This window comes from Puntigrus tetrazona, chromosome 25 (genome assembly GCF_018831695.1).
Source record: "Puntigrus tetrazona isolate hp1 chromosome 25, ASM1883169v1, whole genome shotgun sequence".
Lineage (NCBI taxonomy): Eukaryota > Metazoa > Chordata > Actinopteri > Cypriniformes > Cyprinidae > Puntigrus > Puntigrus tetrazona.
Genome location: NC_056723.1, coordinates 12,698,817 through 12,721,715, shown reverse-complemented (window position 1 = coordinate 12,721,715; position 22,899 = coordinate 12,698,817). Strand labels below are relative to the sequence as shown.

Genomic DNA, 22,899 nt, shown 5'->3' with positions numbered 1-22,899 from the left:
CTTTTTCGAACCAGCGTAATGCACAGCAGTTATATTCAGCAGAAACGCTGGAAGCCGTTTACGAGCCAATGGCGATGTTTATTTGTGCTCAGCAGCCACGGGGTGGAGTTTTACGTACTTTACATTTGCACAAAAAAAAAAAAACTTTACAGGAGCAGATAATGTAACGGAATTCCGGTTCGGATGCTGCTAACAACGGCCTCGCGTCAATAATGTATTAGGCCTGTGTTATAGTTTACTCTGCCGTAAGTGCTGTATTTTGAGTGCAGTGATTGCGGCCCTAACACTGTAGGTTGACAGATTCATAGAACAGAAGGCGGCTTTTTGTGAAGCAGGAACATTGTTAAAACGATAGTTCACCCACAAATAAAAAATCGGTCATCATTTATAGAGCCAAACATGTATGAACGTCTTAGTTTTGCGCAAAGGAAGATATTTCGAAAAAAGTTTGCGACCAGGCTGTTTCTGGTCACCATTGACTTCCACAGTATTTTTTTTTTCCTCAGCGGTGACCCGAAAACAGCCTTGGACGCAAGCTTTCTCGTGTTCCCTTAAATGTAAATGATGACGGGATTTCCATTTTTTGGGGGGCTAACCAATGAAGGGCTCTTTGCAAAGTGCGTCTTAACTGAAGAGATGATTGAGTTTTGAGTTATTTATTTATTTGCATTATTCTTTATTAAATGTGCAAATTATAAACACCTTTTTTTTTCTTTGCTGTGGTGTATGGAGTGTAGAAAAGAAGTAATTTAAAGCAGTTTAGCATAGTTTGCAACATAGCAAAAGATGAAAAAAAAAGTATGACTCGTTGTATGTCATCTACTTTTAGGGTAAGAAATACAGTAAGAAAGTGCATTTAGTTTATTATGCCATAAAATGCTTCAGCGATGATTGCTATGCTGTAACACATAATTTGTTAGCAATTTCGGGCCTACCTATTAGATTATCTTTTCGAAAACTCTAGCTACAAACATTTTTTCAAACACGTCTCTATATGGTATTCCCATGGTGTTCTCTGACTTATGACAGTGGTGATTATTCAGTAACACAGCATCGTGGTACTGTACTCGGGCTAGCATGCGACCCAAAATTAGCAGCAGTAATTTGACTCCATACGGCAGCACGGCGCTATTGAGCTGCCTTTCCCTCGATTGAAGGAGCTGCTGAAATACTGTCACCCTGTCAGCTGAAGTAATACATCGTATTTATACGGCGAAAACCAAAACCAAATGCCGCGAGGCGCCAGAAGGAGGTTCGCCGAAGGTTGAATTAGTCTGTTAGCGTGGCAGATGTTATTTAGCGGTAGCGGTAGCTGGCTAAAGTAGCTCGGCGCAGCTTTGTTTACGTTGCTAGTTCAGTTCAAGCAGCTTTCGCGCTGTGTTTACATCAGCATATGAACGCTGTTGGACCGCTAGAGACATCGCCTCAAAGGCCCGGCTCGTCGTAGGTGCTCGGTTTTACTGTCGTTTGACTGAAAAGGGGTTTATTTGTGCCCGTGCTTCATTAAACGTCAGTATGGGGATGTGTTTGCCCTGTCTGAGCGGAGCCGAGGACGATGTAGTGGTTACACCAGACCCTGTGAGTACTGGGATACGTTTACCTATGCATTTCAGTTTGTGAATGAAAACGTAATGTTAATACATTTATGCGTCTATTGTGGATTTGTTTTTTTTTAATGTAATTGGGGTAACTTATGCTCACATTGATTTAAAGCCATTAATTTAAAGTTCCTGAATATATATATATATATATATATATATATATATATATATATATATATATATATATATATATATATATATATATATATATATATTACCTAGATATATCCTACATTTTTCTTCTGATTCACAAAACACACGCTTTAAAATGTCATTCAGTGTAGCAATTTTGTCAGGCATGTTTACAACAAATATCACATTTATGACATACAAAATGTGATTTGCTCCCTTATTCGTTGGCATATTTAAATATGTATAATTCGGAATAACCATGTTACATATATAATACTGAATGACATCTGCACATTATTCATTACCAACTTTATTTTATTCTCCAAACATTTTATTTCTCCAAAAACGCCACAACTGTGTGTGTGTGTGTGTGTGTGTGTGTGTGTCAAGACTTGGGCCTATACTTTTGTTTATTTTGGAGCAAACCATTTCTCTTCCTTTCCACAGGAGACCAGGAGAAGACAGCTAGCGGAGGCTGCAGAGAAGAGGCAGAAAGAGGTGAAGTAACGCTGACGTCTGACAGCGTCACACACAGAAGAGTTAAATCATTTTTTAGGATAAAGATGCCGTAACGGTTTCAACCGCTGTATAGTTCAGTGTCCAACAGACATTTACAAGCGCAGGTTTCAGAAGCACCTCAGAAAGGAGCTTTAGTTTAAGCTGAGAATGACCACAACGTAAACTCGATGTGCCCGGTTTAGAAAAAAAACCCCCATATTGTTGGAGATTTGACTTGCTGTTTCAAGATCAGCGATTATTATGATCTGGTGAAGCTTTACACATCCACCTCTTCCACAAATTTCACAGCATTGATCGCTGGGCTATTTTGCTGTCTCTTAGAGGTTTAAGGCAAAGCGCAGAGGCAAAGCGGCGCGGTAAGTACCCGTCCTCGTTCTGCCGTCTCCTCAAACACCACGACAGACGTCTTCTGCTGTCACAGCGCTTGTAGCCGGGCAGTTTTTATTTTCTGAGTTGTTCAGGGCTCTCTGCGTTTCCAGCTTGTTTGCGGCGCACTCTTGATTCAGCACGCGAGCACCGAATAATACCGCGGCTTTCGCCGAATACATTAACATTACGTTGTTGTAGCTGTATTTTGTCTCCGCTGTGTGTAGACCACGTACAGAGGTATCAAAAACCCCGAAGCCTTGGAGAGGAAAAAGAAGAAACAGGAAGAGACTGAGAAACAGGCCGTGAACTCTGCACCTTCTGGAGGAGGCGGGCTAAAGGTACACGCATTATTTACATTTTTATTACTTACACGAATATCATTGGTTTAAGTGCGTAGTAGTCGGTGGTAATTAAATAAGAGTTGAATGTACGTACAGGTGGCGATTTTTTTGAAATATAATATCTGGTTTGAGCCTCAACGTTTCCTAAAGGTTAGGCGTGATGTTAAATACGCAAACTCGTGAAGAGCATTATGATTATTTGTGGTCGTCTCTGTCTCTCTCTCTTCAGTGGCAGGTTGGCTGACTCGGGCTGAAGGGAAGATGGCCGGTGTGTCTTCCTTCCGCCCTTCATCCGCAGTGTTTCCAGCTGACTTGAGAGATTCTTGAAACTCCTCACTCTTTCGTTTTATATTTTGAAGTGTACACTAGCCAGGTGGAGTTTGCGTAGAGACTAGAGTTTTTTTGCCAAGCTCCTGCAGAGAACTCCTCATCCTTCAGGCCTTCTGATTGGCCAGAGCGCATTCAGGCCACGCCCTTTTAAATGCCAAGACGGGCTGGCTAGTGGGACTTTAGCAATTCATGCTTTTTTTTTTTTTTTCCTCCCACACCCCGATCAGTTTGCGATCGTGCACCGTTTCACACGCGCAGCTTTTGTACCGATGTGCTTTCTATTTATAACGTCAACAGAATCCTCGAAGCCGAGATCCGAATGTCATTTTAATACGCATTTATACAACTGAAAAGCATCTTTTATATCGGATTTTGGATAATTTAATATTTAGCCATTTATATTTATGCATCAGTTACACCGGTGTGTTTTGGTTGTGTGCTCGCGGCGCTTTTTGCGATTGGTCAGGACTTGAAGTATAATAATAATAATAATAATAATAATAATAATGGATATTATGTCAGTTAGCACCTTCACTGCCTGTTGATTGTACGACTTGCTGTTCTTATGAACAAAATTGAATGTGCATCACTTTATCTTCTTAGACGCATTGAATTCTAACCCTTTCCGAAGGGCTTTGGATGTCTTCAGTTAAAAAAAAAAATCTTAATTTACCGCATTTAAAGTCAACATCCATGTGTCCGGGCCTGAGATACAATGCTTTAGAAACTCAAATGCGTCATCATATTGCCTTTAATGCATTTCTTTTTTTGTTACGCTCGTAAGCCGTTTCCTCTGCCTACAGCTCGACGCTTGTGACAGGGAAACACATTTTAACCAAATAATCAACCCAAATATCTTCCCAGGTTTCGTTCAGAACGTGTTATCAATACCGTAAAACAATACAATGAATCAAAGCATTGTGATGTTTACCAGTAGAGGGCAGCGGCACTTTTGGATCAGGAACTGTTGTAGAAGCACGTGGTTGCTTAAATAAAGATTGTGTTTGACTGAACAACCAAGCATCTGTTGATTATGTTAATATACGAGTTTCCTTTTCTTTGCCGGCTTCCAGAGATTGATGTGACGTTTGCCAAGTATTGTACTATTTAAACGCACTTTCAAGGGATCGGGAATAGCCACGAGAGAAGTAAGACACTATTGAATGTAAGAGGTTATTATGCAATTTCTATTTAATCAATAAAACGGTAAAAGGCTAAAAAGAAAAGATATATAAGACATTGGTATACAATAAAACAGCCCTGTTTCTGGATTCCAGTTTCGGTATCTTTGTTATTCACAAACTAACTGAACTACTCTTTTATATATGTATTATGATTCGTTTTTCTCTTTTAGAGTTTTAGTTCTAGAAGCCAGTAGAAGTCCAGTAGATGTCCTACAACGGCTAACTGGTGAGCTGTGCTTCAATGTTTCTTTAGTTCAGTTCTTCTTTACTTCTTGCTTTTGTAGTGGGCCGCCACTACCAGGTAGCTGTCGGGCGCGAGGTCTTTGATGTTGGGAGATTTTCCGGAGATGGGCGAGATCTTGCCTTCCGCGCGAGAGATCTGGAGCATGCGGCATGGGTCGTGCTTCAGCAGGTAGCTCTCGAACGTCTCCCAGCCTCCACCGACTCGCACCATCACGTGTTTATTATGCAGCATCTAAAGAGACGGAGAGAAGACTTTACTGATAAACATTCGCAAGTATGTGGAAGTAGACATTGATATAGAGCATCTCTGCTTGGATTGCAACCTTGAGGAGGTAATACGCGTGGCATTTAAACGCCGTGGCCCCTTTGAAAACTGACGTTTCTCAGTGCCGCAGGAATGCTGGTAATTAAAAGGGATTGTGTCTGGGTTAATGCATAACTTTATGTCACAAATAAGTTGACATAATGGAGGCATATGGCCTGTACAAGTACACTGGCAATACGTCCAAGTGCATCCAACTTCAAAGAAAACTAATAAAAAAATAAAGTGGTGCCGTGACCCGGATGGATTTGTAACGGAGGCCTGCTGGTTTGAAATAACTGCGGATAAGCATAAATTTCATGGTAGACATCAGTCCGATTAGCATCCTCGATAGCATGCCAAATTCTCATCCGGGTTTCGCCAAATCGTAACGTAAAGTGGTGCCGTGACCCAGCTTGTTGGCCAAGCATTTGTGTCTTTCGGCCCTAATCCTGGCGTTCATGGAAAAAAAAAAGTCTCTGCTGTCAAACAGCTCCAGCACCATCGCACTCTTTTATTGGCGATCTGTCACCTGCGGTTCCCACTGTGGAACTCCCTCTAGACAGAGAGCTGCGAGTTGCTGAGATGTGAGGCTTCCTGCAAATTATTTTTTCGGGCGTCTACATTCCCCAGCGGTCTAAATTCAGGAGCACCTTCTAACAGCATCAATTATTACCTCAGATTATCCGATAAAGAGGTTTTTTTTAAAAAACCATAAAGTCCAGTTGGGTGCGTGCGATATTAACATCTGCAATTCAGTATTGTATTTTATTGTTTGTAATCTATAATTCAAGTTATGAAAGCAAACAAACGCATGCCATCAGGATGGAGCCCCTTAATGTAGAATAAAGGTTTTAGGACACTGGCTCTTTTAACAGATGCGTACTGAAAGGTTTTGAGGAAACCAAAATGGTTCTGGTCGTCGTTATAGCTTCTCCATGAAATCCTAAGAGTGCAGTATAAAACTTTAGTATCGGATATCTTCACTAACTCATTGTCACACTGAGATATCTATAGTGACCATTAAGTGTGATTAAGCGGGAAAACTGAGGATGATGAGACATACTTAAAAATGTGCATAAACCAGGGTGATGGAAACATAGCTAATGCTATTGTTTCTTTATGCTGTTCTCGTGCAACTCGTTGTGAAGTTGAATTACATTCTTCACCTCGATTTCTTTGTAGGCTTAGCGTTGCGTCCCACACACAATACACCCTACACGAAAACCCTGCAACATGATAATAGTTAATCGCAGTCCCAATAAAAAGCGGCACTGCCGTAATTCAGCTGTGATTCATCCCTCTAATATAGCCTCCGTCCCTGTGGCCTTGAACCGACTGCTAAAAAACTCTTTCAGAAATGACAAAATGTCACTCTGATAACACACCGTAGCCCTCTCCTGCGGGATAAAGAGGCCTACAGATGGGCTCAGAAACAGACGGGAAAAATGAATGAACACTGAACAATAAGCAACGATCTCCCACTGTGACCCGCAGCTCGTATTAACCCTTCGGGGGGTGGACATTATAGATTCATAAGGCTCTTAGCAGGCCGACGGAGGGACGTTCACAGGTCAGCCCTCTCCAGATGGGAGCCTGTGTGGCCCTCGGGCACTGGAGCCACAAATATATTCGCAATCAGACTCTACAAGTCGCCACAGGACCCCTTATATAAACGCAAGCGCGATATATAAAGCAGCTCGGGTCTGTAATGCTCAAGGTTATCGCAAAAAAAAACAACTCTTTTAATAGGGAACGCAAACAGTCAATTCTTTCAGGAGCACCAGAGTTCAACGGGCCGAACTGAAGCACAAGGTGTATTTAAATGAGAACGAAATGAAAACACGGCTCTATGATAACTCTACTAAACCATCTGGGGAATCTGAGGGGCATTTCAACGAGAAGGTCTTTCAAAGACAAACACAAAAGGAATGTGTCCTTGAGACACATTCATTCGCTTATTTCACCGGAAAACGAACGAGAGAAAGCTCAAAACTTGGCCTTGGTTGCCGGGCAACACTTTTTAAGGATTGGTTCGTTCACAAAATACGGTAAGAAAAGGATTTTAGTCATTTAAGATGAAAAAAAACTGGATCTGTTCATTGAAATAAACGTTCGGTTAGCAATTATCTACGTTTTGTAACGTATTGCGTGGTTTAAAAAATGGTATCGTCGATGCATTATGGATGTGATTCTCAAGAGGCAACCGAACGATGCAAAATTATCTTTTAAATGGGTTCTGCATAAACGGCAGAAGTGCGAGCTGGAGTGTTTGGTCTGTCGAATATCGATGCGTCTTGAATTTTTCAGGCTCTCAAGCAGCCAGTAATTCACAAAACGTTTTTGAGAAAAAACAGACTGCTCTCTCTTTCTCTCTATCTGTGTGTGCAAGGATCTCTTTGAATTAGTGAAGCGGTGTTTGGTACGGGGTGCAGAAATAATGAAATGCGTTAGTTTCCCTCAACAGGGGGCAGCAGCGACGCAGCATGCTTCATTTCTCAGCCGGAGAGCAATTAAAACCAGCCCCGACTAACGTGATTCTCCTCGGGAGACCGAATTAATCAGCTGCAGTGCTTTAACGCGACGAAGCGCCGCGGTCAGTGCTTTAAATGAGAGCCGAGCTCTGACGTGTAAACTTGAAAAAGAGGAACGATATTAATCATGTCATTTTGAGGTCTAGACAGCTAAAGCTGATTCAATCAAATTACCGAGTTCATGGAGAGAGAGAGAGAGAGTGAAATCGAGAGCATATTTAATTTGCCTGCGCGAATGTCATTTCAGACGTCATCTCAAATAAGCATTGAAAATGAAGCGTAAAGGAGTTGGAGAAACGTAGCATTACGTCGCTGTTCTGCGGTGAATGGGTGCCGTCGGAACGAGAGACCAAAAACATCACAATAATCCATCAGTCAACATCTGGAGAAATGAAAAGCACTTTTTGAATTAAAAAAAAAAGAAATTTTTTTCATTAAAGATTTACCAGCCAACTAGGTGTTTCTAAGACCCAGACCTCCTCTCTTTTTTCACTGAGTGAGAACGCTCATTAAACACTGTTCCTAATGAGCTATGAATGCTGGGATTGGCGTGATCACTCGAGAGAGCTGTTGCTGGTGTATTAGTGCAAAGCTCAGGGTAATAAAACGCGACCGAATGCGGATGCGCGACGAGGATAAATCAGATCTAAAGCGTCTTTTAGTCGCGTGTTGCCGAGTAACGGGTTTCCATGGTGACCAGGCCCATCTCACTAATCGGTCTGTGTCAGTTAGTGTCGGTCTGTGCCGTTACGGGATGGCCCGCTGCTGTGTTTAACTCAATAACGAACGTGATCGCACAGCAGTAGATAATAAAGGTTCGCCTGCCTATCTAGAAATCATGTTCAACACAAGTGCAAAATTACGGCGGCATGCATTTTGCAACATTCTAGCTTTACTCAAATCACTTGGCTCTTTTTGTGGTGTACATATTCTTGCCTATGAAGAGCGTTTCAGACGAGTCACCTGAGGTCCATTTGAATGCTTTTACGAGCTCTGTTTGGTACTCATTTTTAGCAGATTCAAACATGACCTGCTCCACATCGCAAGGCCATGAGGTGATCAATCAGCTGAGCAAGTTTACTATGTCAGAAAAGATATGAAATTAATGTTATGTCTTCATTGAGCCTGGGTTGTAAATATGGCATCTACCCTGACTACAGTTTATACTCACTCTGATGAAAAGCATTTTCTCTCCGACGCGGTAACGGCCTTGTGACTGTCGTTCTATGCAGAACTTATTCGGGCACTTACAGGGTGGGTCTTCAGAAATGTGCTTCACCTGGAACACACGTTGCGCACAACATGAAAACACCTGTCAGTGTAAAATCACAGTGTTACCGTTAACAAGAGCGACGCGTTACGCACAGCCTCATCCAGTAGCTTGCCGGTGCTTTTTTTGCTGGAGTTGGCCTTGTTGATCGGAGAGACAGACGGAGAGATGGATGGAGAAACAGATGGAGATTGAGAATTGGAAGTGGGAGGTACAGGTGAGAGCGGAGGTTCAGGTGTTTTCTCTTCCTGTTCGATCTCCTTCTCCAGCTTTATAAGTCCAGGTGGCTCGACCTTGTACCTGGCACAACAGTGAACCATTCACAACCATAGTTTTGAAATAAACACAAATCTATTATTGGCACGTTAACCTCATTTACACTATATTTTGAAAATATCGGAATAAAATGTACCCGGATGCTATTCTTCCCAGCTCCAGCAGACATAAGCAAACCTCTCTTGGCTGTTTGTGGAGAACTAGAGGAACATAAACGCAAACCCATCAGACATCACGCAGCTACCGCGTCTTGCGCTGACACACAATGTGGTTGAATGATGAAATCGAGAGACCGCAGAATGACACAGAGACGATGAAATGCTAATTCACTGACAGCTGATGTGCGTTTTCAGCAAACGGTGACTGCACAACACATGCTTTTCGTGGAACACACAAACTACATTTCCCATAATCCATTGGAGCTAAGCGATGACAGCGACAAAACATGCATGAAATCCATCATCTCCACGCAAATCGACATCCCACCTGAACATAACGCATCCGTGTTTTCATTTAGCTATTTTCTAGAGAGGGAAAGAAGAAAAAAATGAATGAAGATTTTTCGCCATTAAATGACGTTTGGTTGAGCAGCACGTTTTTACCTTTCAGACACCACAAGGCTAATTTGACAATGAATCATTTTTCAGCGTATATTACATTTCGAATCTCATGGGTATCCAAGCAGGCTTTTCGGGAATATTTAAATGACAGCTCCGCTGGCTTTATTCACCGACAACGCATCGACGTGCAACGCATTTTTACCACAAACACACTCGCATGCGGCTTCTGTCGCGTGTAACTCCAGTGGGACGGAAACAGTTCTTTTCGCATTCAGAAAACCCTGCTGCACTCCCTAGACGACCCCCGTCCCGTCCTCCTCTCTCGTTCTTTCTGTAGTTTCAGCAGACTTGTTATTCTCTCCAGCTTGTTATTCTCTCCAAATGTGCTGTGATGATTTTTGCAGGTCTTACTCTAGAAATTCAGAGCTGCAGTTGCTGCAATAAATCAGGCTTCACGTCCTTTCACCGAGCGACAGATGACTTTATGCGAGTAAAAAAAACAATGACTATACGCTGGATTTGTTTAAAAGACTCACCGAGCCCATCTGACTCAAACAGGCAGGTGTCATCCACGCCCACCTCTCGACACCATGACAGGAAGTTGGCCGTGTTGTCCCTGGCAAAAAAGGAACCGGATGCGGCGCTGGCTCGGCAGGGAATCCTGCGACTTGGAATCGACTGAAAGAGAGAATTTGGCCCGTGTTACTCGGTGCCAGATATGTCTCGCATTCAAAAGAAATATCCCAGAAGTGAAGGGTGACGAGTTCTAAAACCTCCAAACATTATAAGGTCAAAAGCAAAAAAGGAACTCGCCCCAAAATTGAAAATGTAGTCATCTTTTACTCACCCTCATGTCAGTCCGATACCGTAAGACTGTTCGTCTTTGGAAAACAAATGAAGCGAGCGTGTTTCCACTTCCATGTTTACCATATTCACCCATCACATAAAGCGAATGTGTATCTATAAGACTTCATTAAACTCAATTAAACAGCTTGTGCGGACTTTGAAGGATGAACGAATATTAAAAATGAACTTGGGTTGGAACGACATGAGGGTGAGCAAAGCGCGATGCAATATTTGCTTCAAACTAACCGTTTAATGCAACGTTTTAGGATGGTGAGTGTTACGAAAGCAAGCCGCGTGGGTAAACCTCACTCCCCTGATCTCAAGAGGCCAACTCAATTAGGACGGAATCTTACTGGCCATGAATTTGTTGATGAGTTTTAGAAATCCCCTTCCCCATCGATTTCCTTTCTCACTCAGTTTTCCCTGCAGTTTATCCACTAACCTGAGAAATATGCGATGTCTCTTGTTTTCTGTCAGTCTCTCTCTAACTATGGATCTCAATCCTTCCCTCACAGGTGTCGCTTTTCAAGTTTCTATTATCGTATATGCTTTCGCTTTCTCTTATCACTGAGGATAAGCACGTCGGTTATAGAGAAACACGCGCGTAAGGGACCGGCGGTGGTCAAATGTCACGTATGAATCTCGGTGGGAAATTGACAAAGAATGCATTTTCATACAGAACACAGAGGAAGGTTACATGAGGTCATGTTGGAAGAACGTAGGAGTGGCTGGAATGGATTGTTTTGTCTCGCTTATTCCAGAACATTCTCAAGCTTCCCCAATGACCGGTTATCAAAGTATTAGTTCCTCCTTTGAAGTAAAGTTTCATCACTGGAACGATGAGAAGAACTATATATATATATATATATATATTATGTAAAACTAGAATTAAGCTAATTCTGAAAAGTTTAAATCTAATATAACACCAAAATCGACGAAAGATTTTTAAGGTATTTTTAAGATTTTTGAAGGTATTTACATTACTATTAAAGTTGACTTGACGTTATAAGGATAAGGTATAAAAATATTATACATGTTGGAGCACAAATATAGACACATATAATATCTTTTGAAAGCTTACAATCTAAATTGTCGAATTATACATGGATCAATATTGCATTTATGTTACATGAAGGAAGCTAATAAGGTCTGAAATCGGCCCCCACAAACAAAGTCAAAGTCATCAAGTCACAGACGCAATCATACACGGTTATATTCATATCATTCAGACTTACCAAACATAAATGAGTCATATATCAAATGAAAGTCTGTGTTTTGCTTAACTTTTCTTCTTGGAAGATGAATGAGCCTTTGCATCTAATTGGTAAATGCTTCATGATATAAATGGACATCACTTTAGATGAGCTCACAAAAAACAAGATGGATGGCAACCACTAAATGTCTTATAACTACCTGCCTTAATCATGAATTACGGCAGGAGCATGCGTTAAGAAACTATTATCATGCGTCTAAATAATAAGTTTTACATTTAAATAGTGTATTACTTTCTAAGCGATCTTATGTAGCCCTGACAATTCCTAAATAACCGTTTTTTTAAATAACGTCATAATTGAAAAAGTATAAATTCATCATTCATGGGGTATCAAAATACAATTATCAAACATTATAGATACGCTCAAGAACAAGACTTTTATGAACCGCTTACTAATTAGAACAACGCTTTACAAAAGAGGAATAACAACCTCAAATAATCCTCACATCTGTGCTGTTTCACACACACACACACACACACACACACACACACACACACACACACACACAGACACACACACACACACACACACATATCACCAGTCATTGCTATTGTGGTTGCTAGGGTGTTCGGAATTGTTGCTAGGTTGTTACAAGTCAAGAAAGCCCACTTTAACTCGTCTATGATATTAAGCTCTCTATATACAGTCTCTCCGTTTTTAAAATATCACAAGGTTACGTTAGGTTAGGTTTCACTTTAGTTAAACACGCTAATGATTTACAAGATTGTTTTTTGAATGGATCTGTGTTTAAATGATTTTACAGTATTGACTGAAATGAAGCTCTTTCCTATGAGACCAGCTGGTCATGTTTCCCAGAAGTAAACTCTGTGACAGGAACTCGGGATTAGCATGAAACGAGCCATAAGGCAACCTCCTCAGTGTAGTAATTTTACACACAGCACAGCAGGCTTGCTCACACACGGCTTGAAACAGTATACTATCACAGGGTGAAGACATTTAAAATGATAATATAATAAAAAAAAAAAAAGAATTACACATGCAGTCTATTGAAGTCGTAATACGGCTTACTTCCAATGAGCGGTACGTTTCGGTGCGGTACGGTATGCAGTTATGTTCATTTCTACTGTCAGAAGCTGTGAATGCTACCAAAATAGTGAACTGTACCGTAGCACAGCGAAAGGAACCAAAGGGGTGGAGCTAAACTGACCGCAGAACCTTGATTGGTAGACTAGAATTGGTCACTTTTGCATGATACATTTGGATTCTCTTTACTCATTCCGCCTTTGTATGTCATCATTTTATATTTTCACACATACAATAGTCATTTCACAATATGCAGACTTTTGAAACGTCTTTGCCCAAACCCCTGCTAATCTTCTACGTTTTACTGTTATTGTATCATGAAATGTAGTTTTAAGTGTTTTAAAGAGAGGGAAAGTATAGTAAGCATTGTAAAACTGGCTGTCGTCACTAAGTGAAGCCCCTTTTGAAGCTGGCTTACAAGAAAGCCTGCAAACAGTTTGCTGAAGACAACCTGTCCAAGAGCACTGGAACCATGTCCTGTGGTCTGATGAGATTAAGATAAAGTTGTTTGGCTTAAATGGTGTCTATTATGTGTGTTGATGCCCTGGTAAGGAGTTTCAAGAATATTTTGTCTTGCCTACAGTCAAGCATGGTGGTGGTAGCATCATGGTCTGGGGCTGCATGAGTTCTGCTGGTTCTGGAGAATGAGAACAAGATGCCCTCCCCTCAGAAACTGGGCCAAATGGCAGGTTTCCAACATAATACTGACCCCCAACACACCACCGAGACGTGATGATGAAGTGGCCAAATATGTCTCCAGACCTGAACCGTATTGAGCACTTGTGAGACATCCTCAAGCAGAAGGTGGAGAAGAACCGTGTGTCTAACATCCAGCAGCTCTGTGATGTCATTATGGAGGAGCAGTGCAGCTCTGGTGAATGCCATGCCCAGGAGGATTAAGAGGGTGCTAAATAACAATGGTGCCCTCGACATGTTCACTTAGGGTATGTTAATGTTTAAGTGGAAGGATCCTATTCTACCAACATATTGCTACTGGATAGGGGAAGCCATGTGCAATCTTAAGTTGGAAAAATTAGACACTCGACTACAGAGTGTTTTTGGAGATTTTATAATATCTGGCAGCATTTCCTACTTTTTATTGAGGAAATGGAAGCAGACAGACACATGGCAATGTAAAGGAAAGACGAACAACAAGGGACAACAATTTTTTTCTGCTATTTTCTTTTCTTTATGGAAACTTGATTAAGTACAATGTCTTTATGGGTGGTGTTTGGGGGTTGGGGTCCAGGGTATTCAGTGTAAAGAATGGGAGGATTATATTTAGAAATTCAAACAATAAATACTGTTATTCCACGATTTAGCAACCAATCTTTCCGAATGTAATAATTGTTGGGGTATTGCCCTTCGATCTGTAAATGGAAAAGTATTTTTAATTGTCCTTCTAAACCTCCAAAGAGCTGTTTATGCCTGCCTTAGAGTTTGACAAGTGGGCTTTTGAAGTGGATGATCCTGCATCAAGTCACCAAACAATCACTGGAATACCAAGAACATATCTCCCTGAACTTTATCAACTTTGTCAAAGCATTTGATTATTGAAGATAGCCCACCTTCTTGAGATATCACTATGGCTGTAGAAAATCAAGCAGCCAGAACTAAACTCAGAATTAAAGGATAAAAGAGCAAAGTTGTTTGCATCATTTTACATACACTTTAAGACTACTGATCGCAATCGTTGGAAAAGTAGAGGAAGTTGTAAACTTCACTGCAAAATCAACTGCCGTAGATCATTTTCCTATCTTTCATCCAAACTCTGAAAAAATCTACCTACCATTAGTCAGGAGGCAGACACACTCTTTCAGTTGAAATATAGATTTCAGAAAGGCCCTATTTTATTATTACCTAGAGACCTCAACAGCCTTCAATGTCAACGGAGATCATGACAACTACATGAGCCCCAGAGACAGAAGACCTTATCACCTACATTGGCACAAGACTCTGGGAAACAAATTAGTCCTCTTCTCAATATGACTTTGTTGCAGCCTGGAAACGGCTGGTTTCATCTGGCCAGAGAAGAACGGTAGAGTTTTGAATTTTGTTTTGGTTAACACTGTAAAGCTGCGTTGGTGCAATGTGTATTATAAAAAAGAGCTATATAAATAATTAAGACTTGACTTATCTTGGCAGTGTTTTCTGCTTGAACACAAACCCAGAATGAGATGCCATATGTCACATGTTCAAGGCCTCTACCTTGTTCCAATGGCTTTGTCCGATCTGGAGCTCACCTTTACTGTCTCTGCAGATTAAACTGCAGCTCTTGGCCACAATTGTTGTGCCAAAAGTGACCTATGCATGCGAGACCTAGAAGAAACCTTCGCTCGAAAGTTAGATGTTCTCCACCTCCGATCTCCAAGATCACCTCCTGGAACCATGTTAAGAACATTGTTTTCTTTTCACTGGACATGTCTCATGTCTTCCTAACCATTGGATACTCAAGATGCCAATATCCTGGCAGCCTGCAAAAGGCAGACTCACAAAAATCACCTGGAGAAGAACTTTTATGGTAGAACTGTCAGCAGTCTATATTCAATGGGGCTAGGCTGAAGTCAAGGCCAGTGCCAGATAGCACTGGTGGAACCTAAAATATGTCAAGGGAGACTGATGCAAAGGCATCTGTCATTAGATTTTCCTACTTAGCCTCAGACAAACACATTTTGTAACATTAGTTTCATTTTGGTGACTGATTATCCCGTGATGTTGCCAGGTAAACTCAATACCAACTGGACAGGGATTATTGTTGCTGATTAAAATATTTAAAATATTGGAATATTTTCGGTTATCTACCTACTGGTTCTGCTTATGATTACCATGGTTATTCAAACAATGTCCAGTGCTGTCCTGGCAAAGTGGCAAGATCCTGAAGAGGCTACTTTAAGATCCTGTATGTTCCATATCCATCAAAACACATTTCTCAATGCTGCTCCCACTTCACAATGTACATAATAGGCATGTTTATATTACACTGACCACATACTTGGTCATATTAAATGCATGTAAAATGCACTGGCTGATCTTATCCTACTCTCCTCTTACTAATTTGGCAATATGTAGTTCATGCAGTTCTATGCAGGTCTGTATTTCAAGATTCCTTTGATATGCCAATTGTGAAAACTACAGGCCATGAATTCTACTATGCAATTCCTTCAGGGACTCTATTAGAATGGGAGCGAGTCATAACTTACAGAAAGCCCCATTCTGAGTATCTGTAAGAGGTGGTTCTTGGCCAAGACAAGCAGAAATATTTTCTTAATTTACCATCGAAAAAATCTCCCGATCTTAATGGTTTTCCCATCTGGAGGAGTTTTTGAACACTTAACAAGTCACAGCTTTCATTAGGCCGCTCTGTTAAAATGAGAAAGCTCAGTGATTTTCCAAAGTTCATCGTCCCACAATGCCGAGGTCTGGCAGGGAATGGCAAGCGGCCCTGACTCCAGACAAAAGTCTTTGTATGAGAGAGAGACTAAAAATGCATTCAACACCGGCACCTGAAACTAATACGCTGCCGTTTCTTTAAGCTCGGTTTGAAAACATGCGCAGGTTTTGGCATTTGTATTCAACTAATTCACGTTACCGCTGAATGCAGAAAATAACGAAAGCGTGCTAATGTAAAGCTAATGTGCAAATGTTCAGTTCACATGCAAATCGCTCTACAGACAACTAGGAAATAGCTGTCAGCTGCAAATTATTACTTCGTACGCCTGGTCACAATGCTACCATTTAGGAAACATAGCATATCTTAGCTTAGCATGCCTATTTATAAAATCAGATCACTTGAGTTACTTCTGAAATGGGAGCCGCAGCAAAAAACTTGACTGCCAGCCAATATAATCATCTCTAAGAAGTTTTGATTCATACCATGCACAGCAGCACTGTTCGAATCCGAACTTTTTGTACAAATGTATTGCCTTGAATAAATAAATCTGCTATAAGCAATGGGCTTTGCATTTAAATGATAACATAAAAATAAAAATAACCACAGCATGACTGAGGTTTTGTCTTGCACTAAAGATGATCAACTATGCAGACTAACAAATACATCTCATTCAGTAGCACGTTCCTTATAAAAATAAATAAATACCAGTAAATTAGTACCTTTCCTGGTGAATTCACATCGGGGTCATTTTGCCTGAACTTTTCCTGCAGCGTCTCAGCCAGCTGACACAACAGGAAACCATTATCTAACCTGTCCATGAAGCTCTCGGCTGTGATTTCAACACCTGATGGAAAAGACGAGAGAAAGAGATGAATATCCCACAAAAGACTTCAGTTTGTTTGTGCTTCGTTGAACTTAGCTTATTTTTTTACCACTGCAGCATATAAATCAGAAATTAGCATCTAGGAATAAATCTGTTTATCAAATCGGGATTCGAAAAAATTTGTAATATCATTGTTATTATTATTAGATATAAAGTAGTAGGCCTACCTAAGAAAATATTATTTAAAATAAACATTTATACACTATTTAACGTGATATCATCTCTTGATTCTGAATATATATGTTATGATTATGACAACATTTATAGTTTTTTTTTATTCTCAAATGAATACGATCAAAATGAAAACTAAGACTATATATATTGAAATCTTTGTGTGCATAATTTAATCTCAATTCTATCAGCTTTAAAGGCATTCTCAATAACGACGAACAACCCAGTGTGGAATTTAAATATTTGTCGCTGCTAATATTCACAGATAAACACGTTTCGGTCGCAAAAGCAGACAAGCGCAGCTGATTTATTTTGCGACGGTGTTCCAGACGAGACGCGCGCGCGCAGAGAGAGGCGCAGACTCGGTTCTGCACAGATCAACATGTGGCAGCTACGTTTTACTGACTTCCAGACGATCGTTCTTTCTGCATGATGTCACCGTGAAACAGGAGGTGGCGGCAGGGGGTTGGGGTATCTGTGGAAAGAGCATATTTTCTCATCCACTATATATATTTTTATTTTTTTTGATAGAGAGGGGGCGTCATTGGTCGAGGGGGTTCAGATGTTTTAATGAGTTCCAAATGTGGTAATTGAGCGCGGTGGAGAGAAGAAGGGGAGCTTGTGAAGCTCTTTCTGAACGTGCCTCCTTTGCTCCCCGTTTAAAGAACCAAAATCTATACTAAGATTTGAAGAATTTTTTGTAAAACAAACGGCGATTACTTAAAATTAAGCGGGCCATGTAATTACATTTTAATATAGGTTAATAGGTTTCTCTTAATCCATATTATAGCTTACCGCATGTGAGTGTTTTGAATATATTACTTATATAAAGCTACTGTACCATTCAAAGACAGCAGGCTATGACAATGTTCATTTACGGTTAATAAATTAACGTTGAATCGCATTCAAAATAAAAGTTTTGTTTGCATAATATATGTAAGCGTGCTGTGTGTATTTAAACACGTACATATTAAAAAAAAAACAACTTTTACATATTAACTAATTAATTTATAAGACAGATTATATGAATATGAATATATACGTGCAGAGTTTGTGTCTATACGTACATAATAAAGATACGCACACATATATTATGCGGACCAAAACTTTTATTTTGTATGCGATTAATCATTTGACAGCACTACTAAATATATTTTATTTTTTAAATCTGACAACGGTGTAATAAATCGCGCCGCTTTAGCTCCACACACCGGTAAAAGCGAGAAGAAAAAAAACGAGAGACTATATAAATGCCGCTGGAAAAAAGTGGCTTCTGTTAAGACCGGCAAATGGTCAAATTGTGTTGCTGTAACACAGATGAGTTTCAGAGATCTGAGCGGCTATTCGTCTAAAAACAAATAACACAGAGACAGGCACAAGCCACTAAAGAGTGTGGACAATCTGGATGGGGAACTAGCGGTTGGTGTGCGGTTGAATACGAAGCCCCTGCGCAGCCCACTGCGGCTCCTGGCTTCCTTTTGCTCCAGGCAGACCAAAGACAAAGCCCTGGTTTCAGCTGGCTGTTCATGGCCCGAGAGCTGCCAGAAATTCCACAGACATCCCCCTCCATCCACACACACACACACACACACACAGAACCGAAGCCAGGGCCGTGACACACTCTCCTCTCTTCGTAATTTGTCTCGTAGCTGAAACGGTGAGCGGCGTTCAGAATCTGATTAATGCTGGCAAATTTCGAAAAAGAAAACATGCATTTAAGAAATTTTTCGGAAACATTAGAAGATCTTAGATCAGTCAGTGCACGGTTATTTCAGTTGAAACACCTCAGAATTACATTTTGGTCTAGAGCTAGGCTTTTAAGCCTTGTCTGTGAAACCGGGGTTTAATGTATGGCACATTATGGACTAAAGCCTTATCAAATCAGCTTACGTTAAACGATATGATATGAATAAATGATAATATACAAATGATAAACAGTGCCCTAAGCGACCTATGCAAATAACGAAATAACGTTTCCTCTGCGCTATGAACAACGCACCGGCAGAATGAAGAAGGCCTCGTCGCACACCTCACGCATTATGAGAAAAATCCACATATTGGACTTACTCAGCATGCTAGAGAGCCAGAGCGCCAGGTCTTCTTTCATGGGCAGCAAACTGGCCTCGTGTCTGCTGGCCAGCCACTGGCTGTACTGCTGAAGATCCGTGAGGCCCGGACCGGCCGGCTGCTGCTTGCCGCTCAGAGGACCGAACATGCTTCGGGGGAAAACAGAGAGGAACATCTACATCAGTACGGGTTGCTTGGCTTCGACAAAACCACTCAATTGAACTCTTTCACTTTCTCGCGGAGTACAAACCCTTTCTGTTGTCTCACAGTAGACTCTTACCCTCTATACCGACCTTCTCGTCACGGTTCAGCTCCAGGCTCTATCTTCTCCATCCTGTGATATCGTATTCACTCGCTTTTTCTTTTTTTTTTTTACAGACAGTAAGGCTTCTCTCCGCTCTCGCCCTGGTGCGATTCTTTTCTTGCTACCCAAATGAGCACGTTCTTCCCGATGAAACTAAATAAGAATTAGCCGCGATGCTTTAAACGCAATTTTGTATCACAGACCCCGATGCCGAAATGCGAAAAAGAAGGTGATCATCACCTCATCAAAATTATATTGGTTTTCACCGCCATCCTTAGTCCACGTGCACAGCGATGTTTGACGGTTCTCCTCAAACTCGTCTCTTTTATTGCACGTTCTCTAGTTGTTACACATTTCCTTGTTTGTCTGAAGGCCGTTTTGGCTTTCTGCGTAAACCTGATGCCATTTGCAGAGGAATATCTCCGAATCCAGTTGAATTGCATTGGTCTACACGAACGCCGAAGATGGCGACGCATTCTCTAGTAATTCTCGGGCGGGTTTGTCTGGTTCTTCATCTCTCCGAAAGACTGTTAGAAGTTTCGTTCCAGAATTAGGATGCGTGATAATACGTGATCCCAGTCGGCCTTTGTGAGGGATTTCCCCTTACCAGTAATTCACTAGAGTTCTGAGAAGTGTAAATATCTTTGGTGAAGCAGAACGGGACCTCTTCCTAAGTTCTGCTCTCCTTTATGCCACTGAGCAACCTGGGAATGAGGACTCGGGTCCAACAATCGTCGCATTGTTGCGGTGGGCTCTGAATGGCTGGCAGGGCGAAGGCAAGCTGAAAGTCAATCCGTATATTTTCCTTGTTCCACAAAACAGAACGCCGGAGTTCACTTTACCTGCCAAACGTCTATCAGATACAGCCAGACCTCCTCTTTCTTTCTCTTTCTGAAAGAGCTCCTGTGCTGGAGAAGGTTTAGAGAAAAAGAAACCAGAGGAATGAAAGAGGAGTTACTGGCTCTCTGAACGATATAAAATAAGAGGACACACTGTCCCGTACGGACAAAGGCAAGGTGAACAGCAGTCCACTAATAATCTCGGAGCCGTCTTTCCGCTTTTAATATTTCCCAGACAGATTCAGTGTTCATTGGGTGTGAAAGCCGATACGAAAGAATGTGAGAATGACCTTATTAGCGGTGCCCGAGTCTTTATTATATTTCTAGGCGATCAGATCTGGCAGACGATAAAACGGACGAGATGAATTCAGTGCAGTCGCGCTGAAGGAGGGAGGCAAAAAACATCCAGAGAACTGAATATCACAGAGACTTAAGTCATGGCGATCAACCACAAAAAAAAAAAAAAAAAAAAAAACTCCCAGAACCCCCAAAATAAAACATACGAAACACTCTATCCCTAAAACGTGTTTGAGGTATTAATATGCAAACTTTAGGGGTAAATGAGGTACAGTGATATACCACTTTTGAACACCCTTTTCTTTATAATATAGTTGTATGATCCTTTTTTTGTTGTCTCCCTAATATTTAATAATGAACAATTAAGTCTAAATATGAAAAAAACTATTAAAAAAATATTTAAAAAATAAAATGTAATTTTATATATATATATATATATATATATATATATATATATATATATATATATATATATATATATTTTTTTTTTTTTTTTTTTTTTCATTTTCTCATTTTCTCTTTCTCTTTCTATTCTATTTTACTGATAATTTGACATCTGGTTTTCCAGAAAAGAACCAGATTTTCTGTTTTCATTTTTTTTGGTTCGTTCACTCACTTATTAATAAACAAAGAACTAAATAAAGTCAATGATCTACACACGACCACCACCTGGAAACCGATGCTCAGCAAAAACACGACCCCTCAGAGTCCACAGATGGACATCAACGGCAGCGCGCATATGGACGCGCGCATTGGGCACATATGGATGAAATCAAAGGTCAGTGTACAGTGTGACGCTCTCAAACCTTTAGCTGGGACGATTATATTAAAAGGAGTAATATTCCTTCACGGTCAATATTTCTCTAGCAAACAGTAGCGACAGAGGGACGAAAGGCAGTAGGCGTTCTCCATATGCTGTGTGCGTTTTCCATCCATAAAGCGCAAACGCCGACCTTGACCGATGCATAAAATATTACTGATAATACTTCATCTCGCTTCGGTTGCAGTTATTTGATCCTCAATGCCGTATTATGTCCTTACAAGACTGTGAAGGGCAAAAAACATACAGACGGGACTACAATAAATTTCAATCTACGCCTCTCACATGATCAAAACACAACCTATATTTCGCCTATATTTTGAAGTTCAGTTCGAAGTATAATTTATTTTCCAGTTAAGCAAATATTTGGTCTAGCTGCCTGCACAATCGAAATACAATTACTTCATTTTTTCATGAATCGCCCTGACATTAATTATGTTCAAGTCTATACACACTTTAACTGTTGGTTTTAAAAGCGCCATGACCCGTTTTACTGAGGCAAGCTCGTACGAGGGGAAAAAAACTCGAATACATTCGGCAGTCTGAGGAGAAAAACTTTTATTTTCTGTTTTCAAATGGGCATGCTCGACGTTTTATGGCCGTAGTAATATTTCAAAGCGGCTGGTGCTTTCGCGAGCTATTTCTGACACGAAGAGAAACCGCAAAAAACCAGACTGCATTGCGCGGATGAATCTAAAACAGAAAATGCATTCGTCCAAAACTATTTCTGCGACAAAAAGTAGGCTATTGTGACTATTAACGGTACGTTTTATTTTATTAAGAATGCTTATACCCATCTTATTTCATTGCGTTATCTATATATATGTATCTATCTGTGGAAAAACATGTCATTAAGTATACACTTACCCTCCAGAATGCTCTGCCTGCGGCGGGTTCTTCAACAGCAGACGGTTGTTTCCAATGAATTCATGCTTTTCTCAGACTGTTGTTCACCGTGACACCGAGCCTCAAAGACTACGACCGTCATTGCGGGTTTCAGTTCAAAGTGCGCTCCTGCGATACAAACGTCGAGCGATCTCGCCGCCTCCCTGAGCGACGCGACGCGACGCGACTTTTTATTTGCGCCTGTCTGGGAGCTATGGAGCCGCACAACAATGTAAAACCAGACCGATGTAGAGGGAGGGAAAATAACTGACTAGGGGGAAATGTAATAAAAATAAAAATAAAATAGGCTACAAAACTTACAAAGCACTTTAGTTTATTAAATGATTATTAAATTAAATTATTAAAGTATTGATATGTTTCAACATGCGTTCAATAATTTATTTATGAGCGTTTATCG

At 40.7% G+C, this 22,899-nt stretch overlaps 2 protein-coding genes across 5 annotated transcripts; one reads left to right on the top strand and one right to left on the bottom strand.

The window, feature by feature from the left end:
* The first annotated feature begins 1,123 nt into the window (after positions 1 to 1,123).
* On the top strand, positions 1,124 to 4,305 carry LOC122330869 (small VCP interacting protein). Of its 2 annotated transcripts, XM_043228203.1 has the most exons (5): positions 1,124 to 1,578; positions 2,181 to 2,231; positions 2,574 to 2,608; positions 2,846 to 2,959; positions 3,192 to 3,213. In XM_043228203.1, the coding sequence occupies exons 1-4, from the start codon at positions 1,516 to 1,518 to the stop codon at positions 2,925 to 2,927; spliced, it is 231 nt and encodes a 76-aa protein (XP_043084138.1). In that variant the 5' UTR covers positions 1,124 to 1,515; the 3' UTR covers positions 2,928 to 2,959; positions 3,192 to 3,213. The 2 variants fall into 2 exon arrangements, with proteins under 2 accessions (XP_043084138.1, XP_043084137.1); XM_043228202.1 differs by lacking the exon at positions 2,574 to 2,608 and having other exon boundaries at positions 1,132 to 1,578; positions 3,192 to 4,305.
* On the bottom strand, positions 3,502 to 22,618 carry LOC122330815 (growth arrest-specific protein 2). Of its 3 annotated transcripts, none has more exons than XM_043228145.1 (8): positions 22,464 to 22,618; positions 19,337 to 19,485; positions 16,935 to 17,059; positions 10,197 to 10,338; positions 9,237 to 9,300; positions 8,920 to 9,124; positions 8,726 to 8,833; positions 3,502 to 4,951 (listed from the first exon to the last, which is right to left on the bottom strand). In XM_043228145.1, exons 2-8 carry the CDS (start codon positions 19,482 to 19,484, stop codon positions 4,742 to 4,744), a joined length of 1,002 nt encoding a protein of 333 aa, XP_043084080.1. In that variant the 5' UTR covers position 19,485; positions 22,464 to 22,618; the 3' UTR covers positions 3,502 to 4,741. The 3 variants fall into 3 exon arrangements, with proteins under 3 accessions (XP_043084080.1, XP_043084082.1, XP_043084083.1); XM_043228147.1 differs by lacking the exon at positions 22,464 to 22,618 and adding an exon at positions 19,617 to 20,934; XM_043228148.1 differs by lacking the exon at positions 19,337 to 19,485 and having other exon boundaries at positions 22,464 to 22,586.
* Between the last annotated feature and the right edge of the window lie 281 nt (positions 22,619 to 22,899).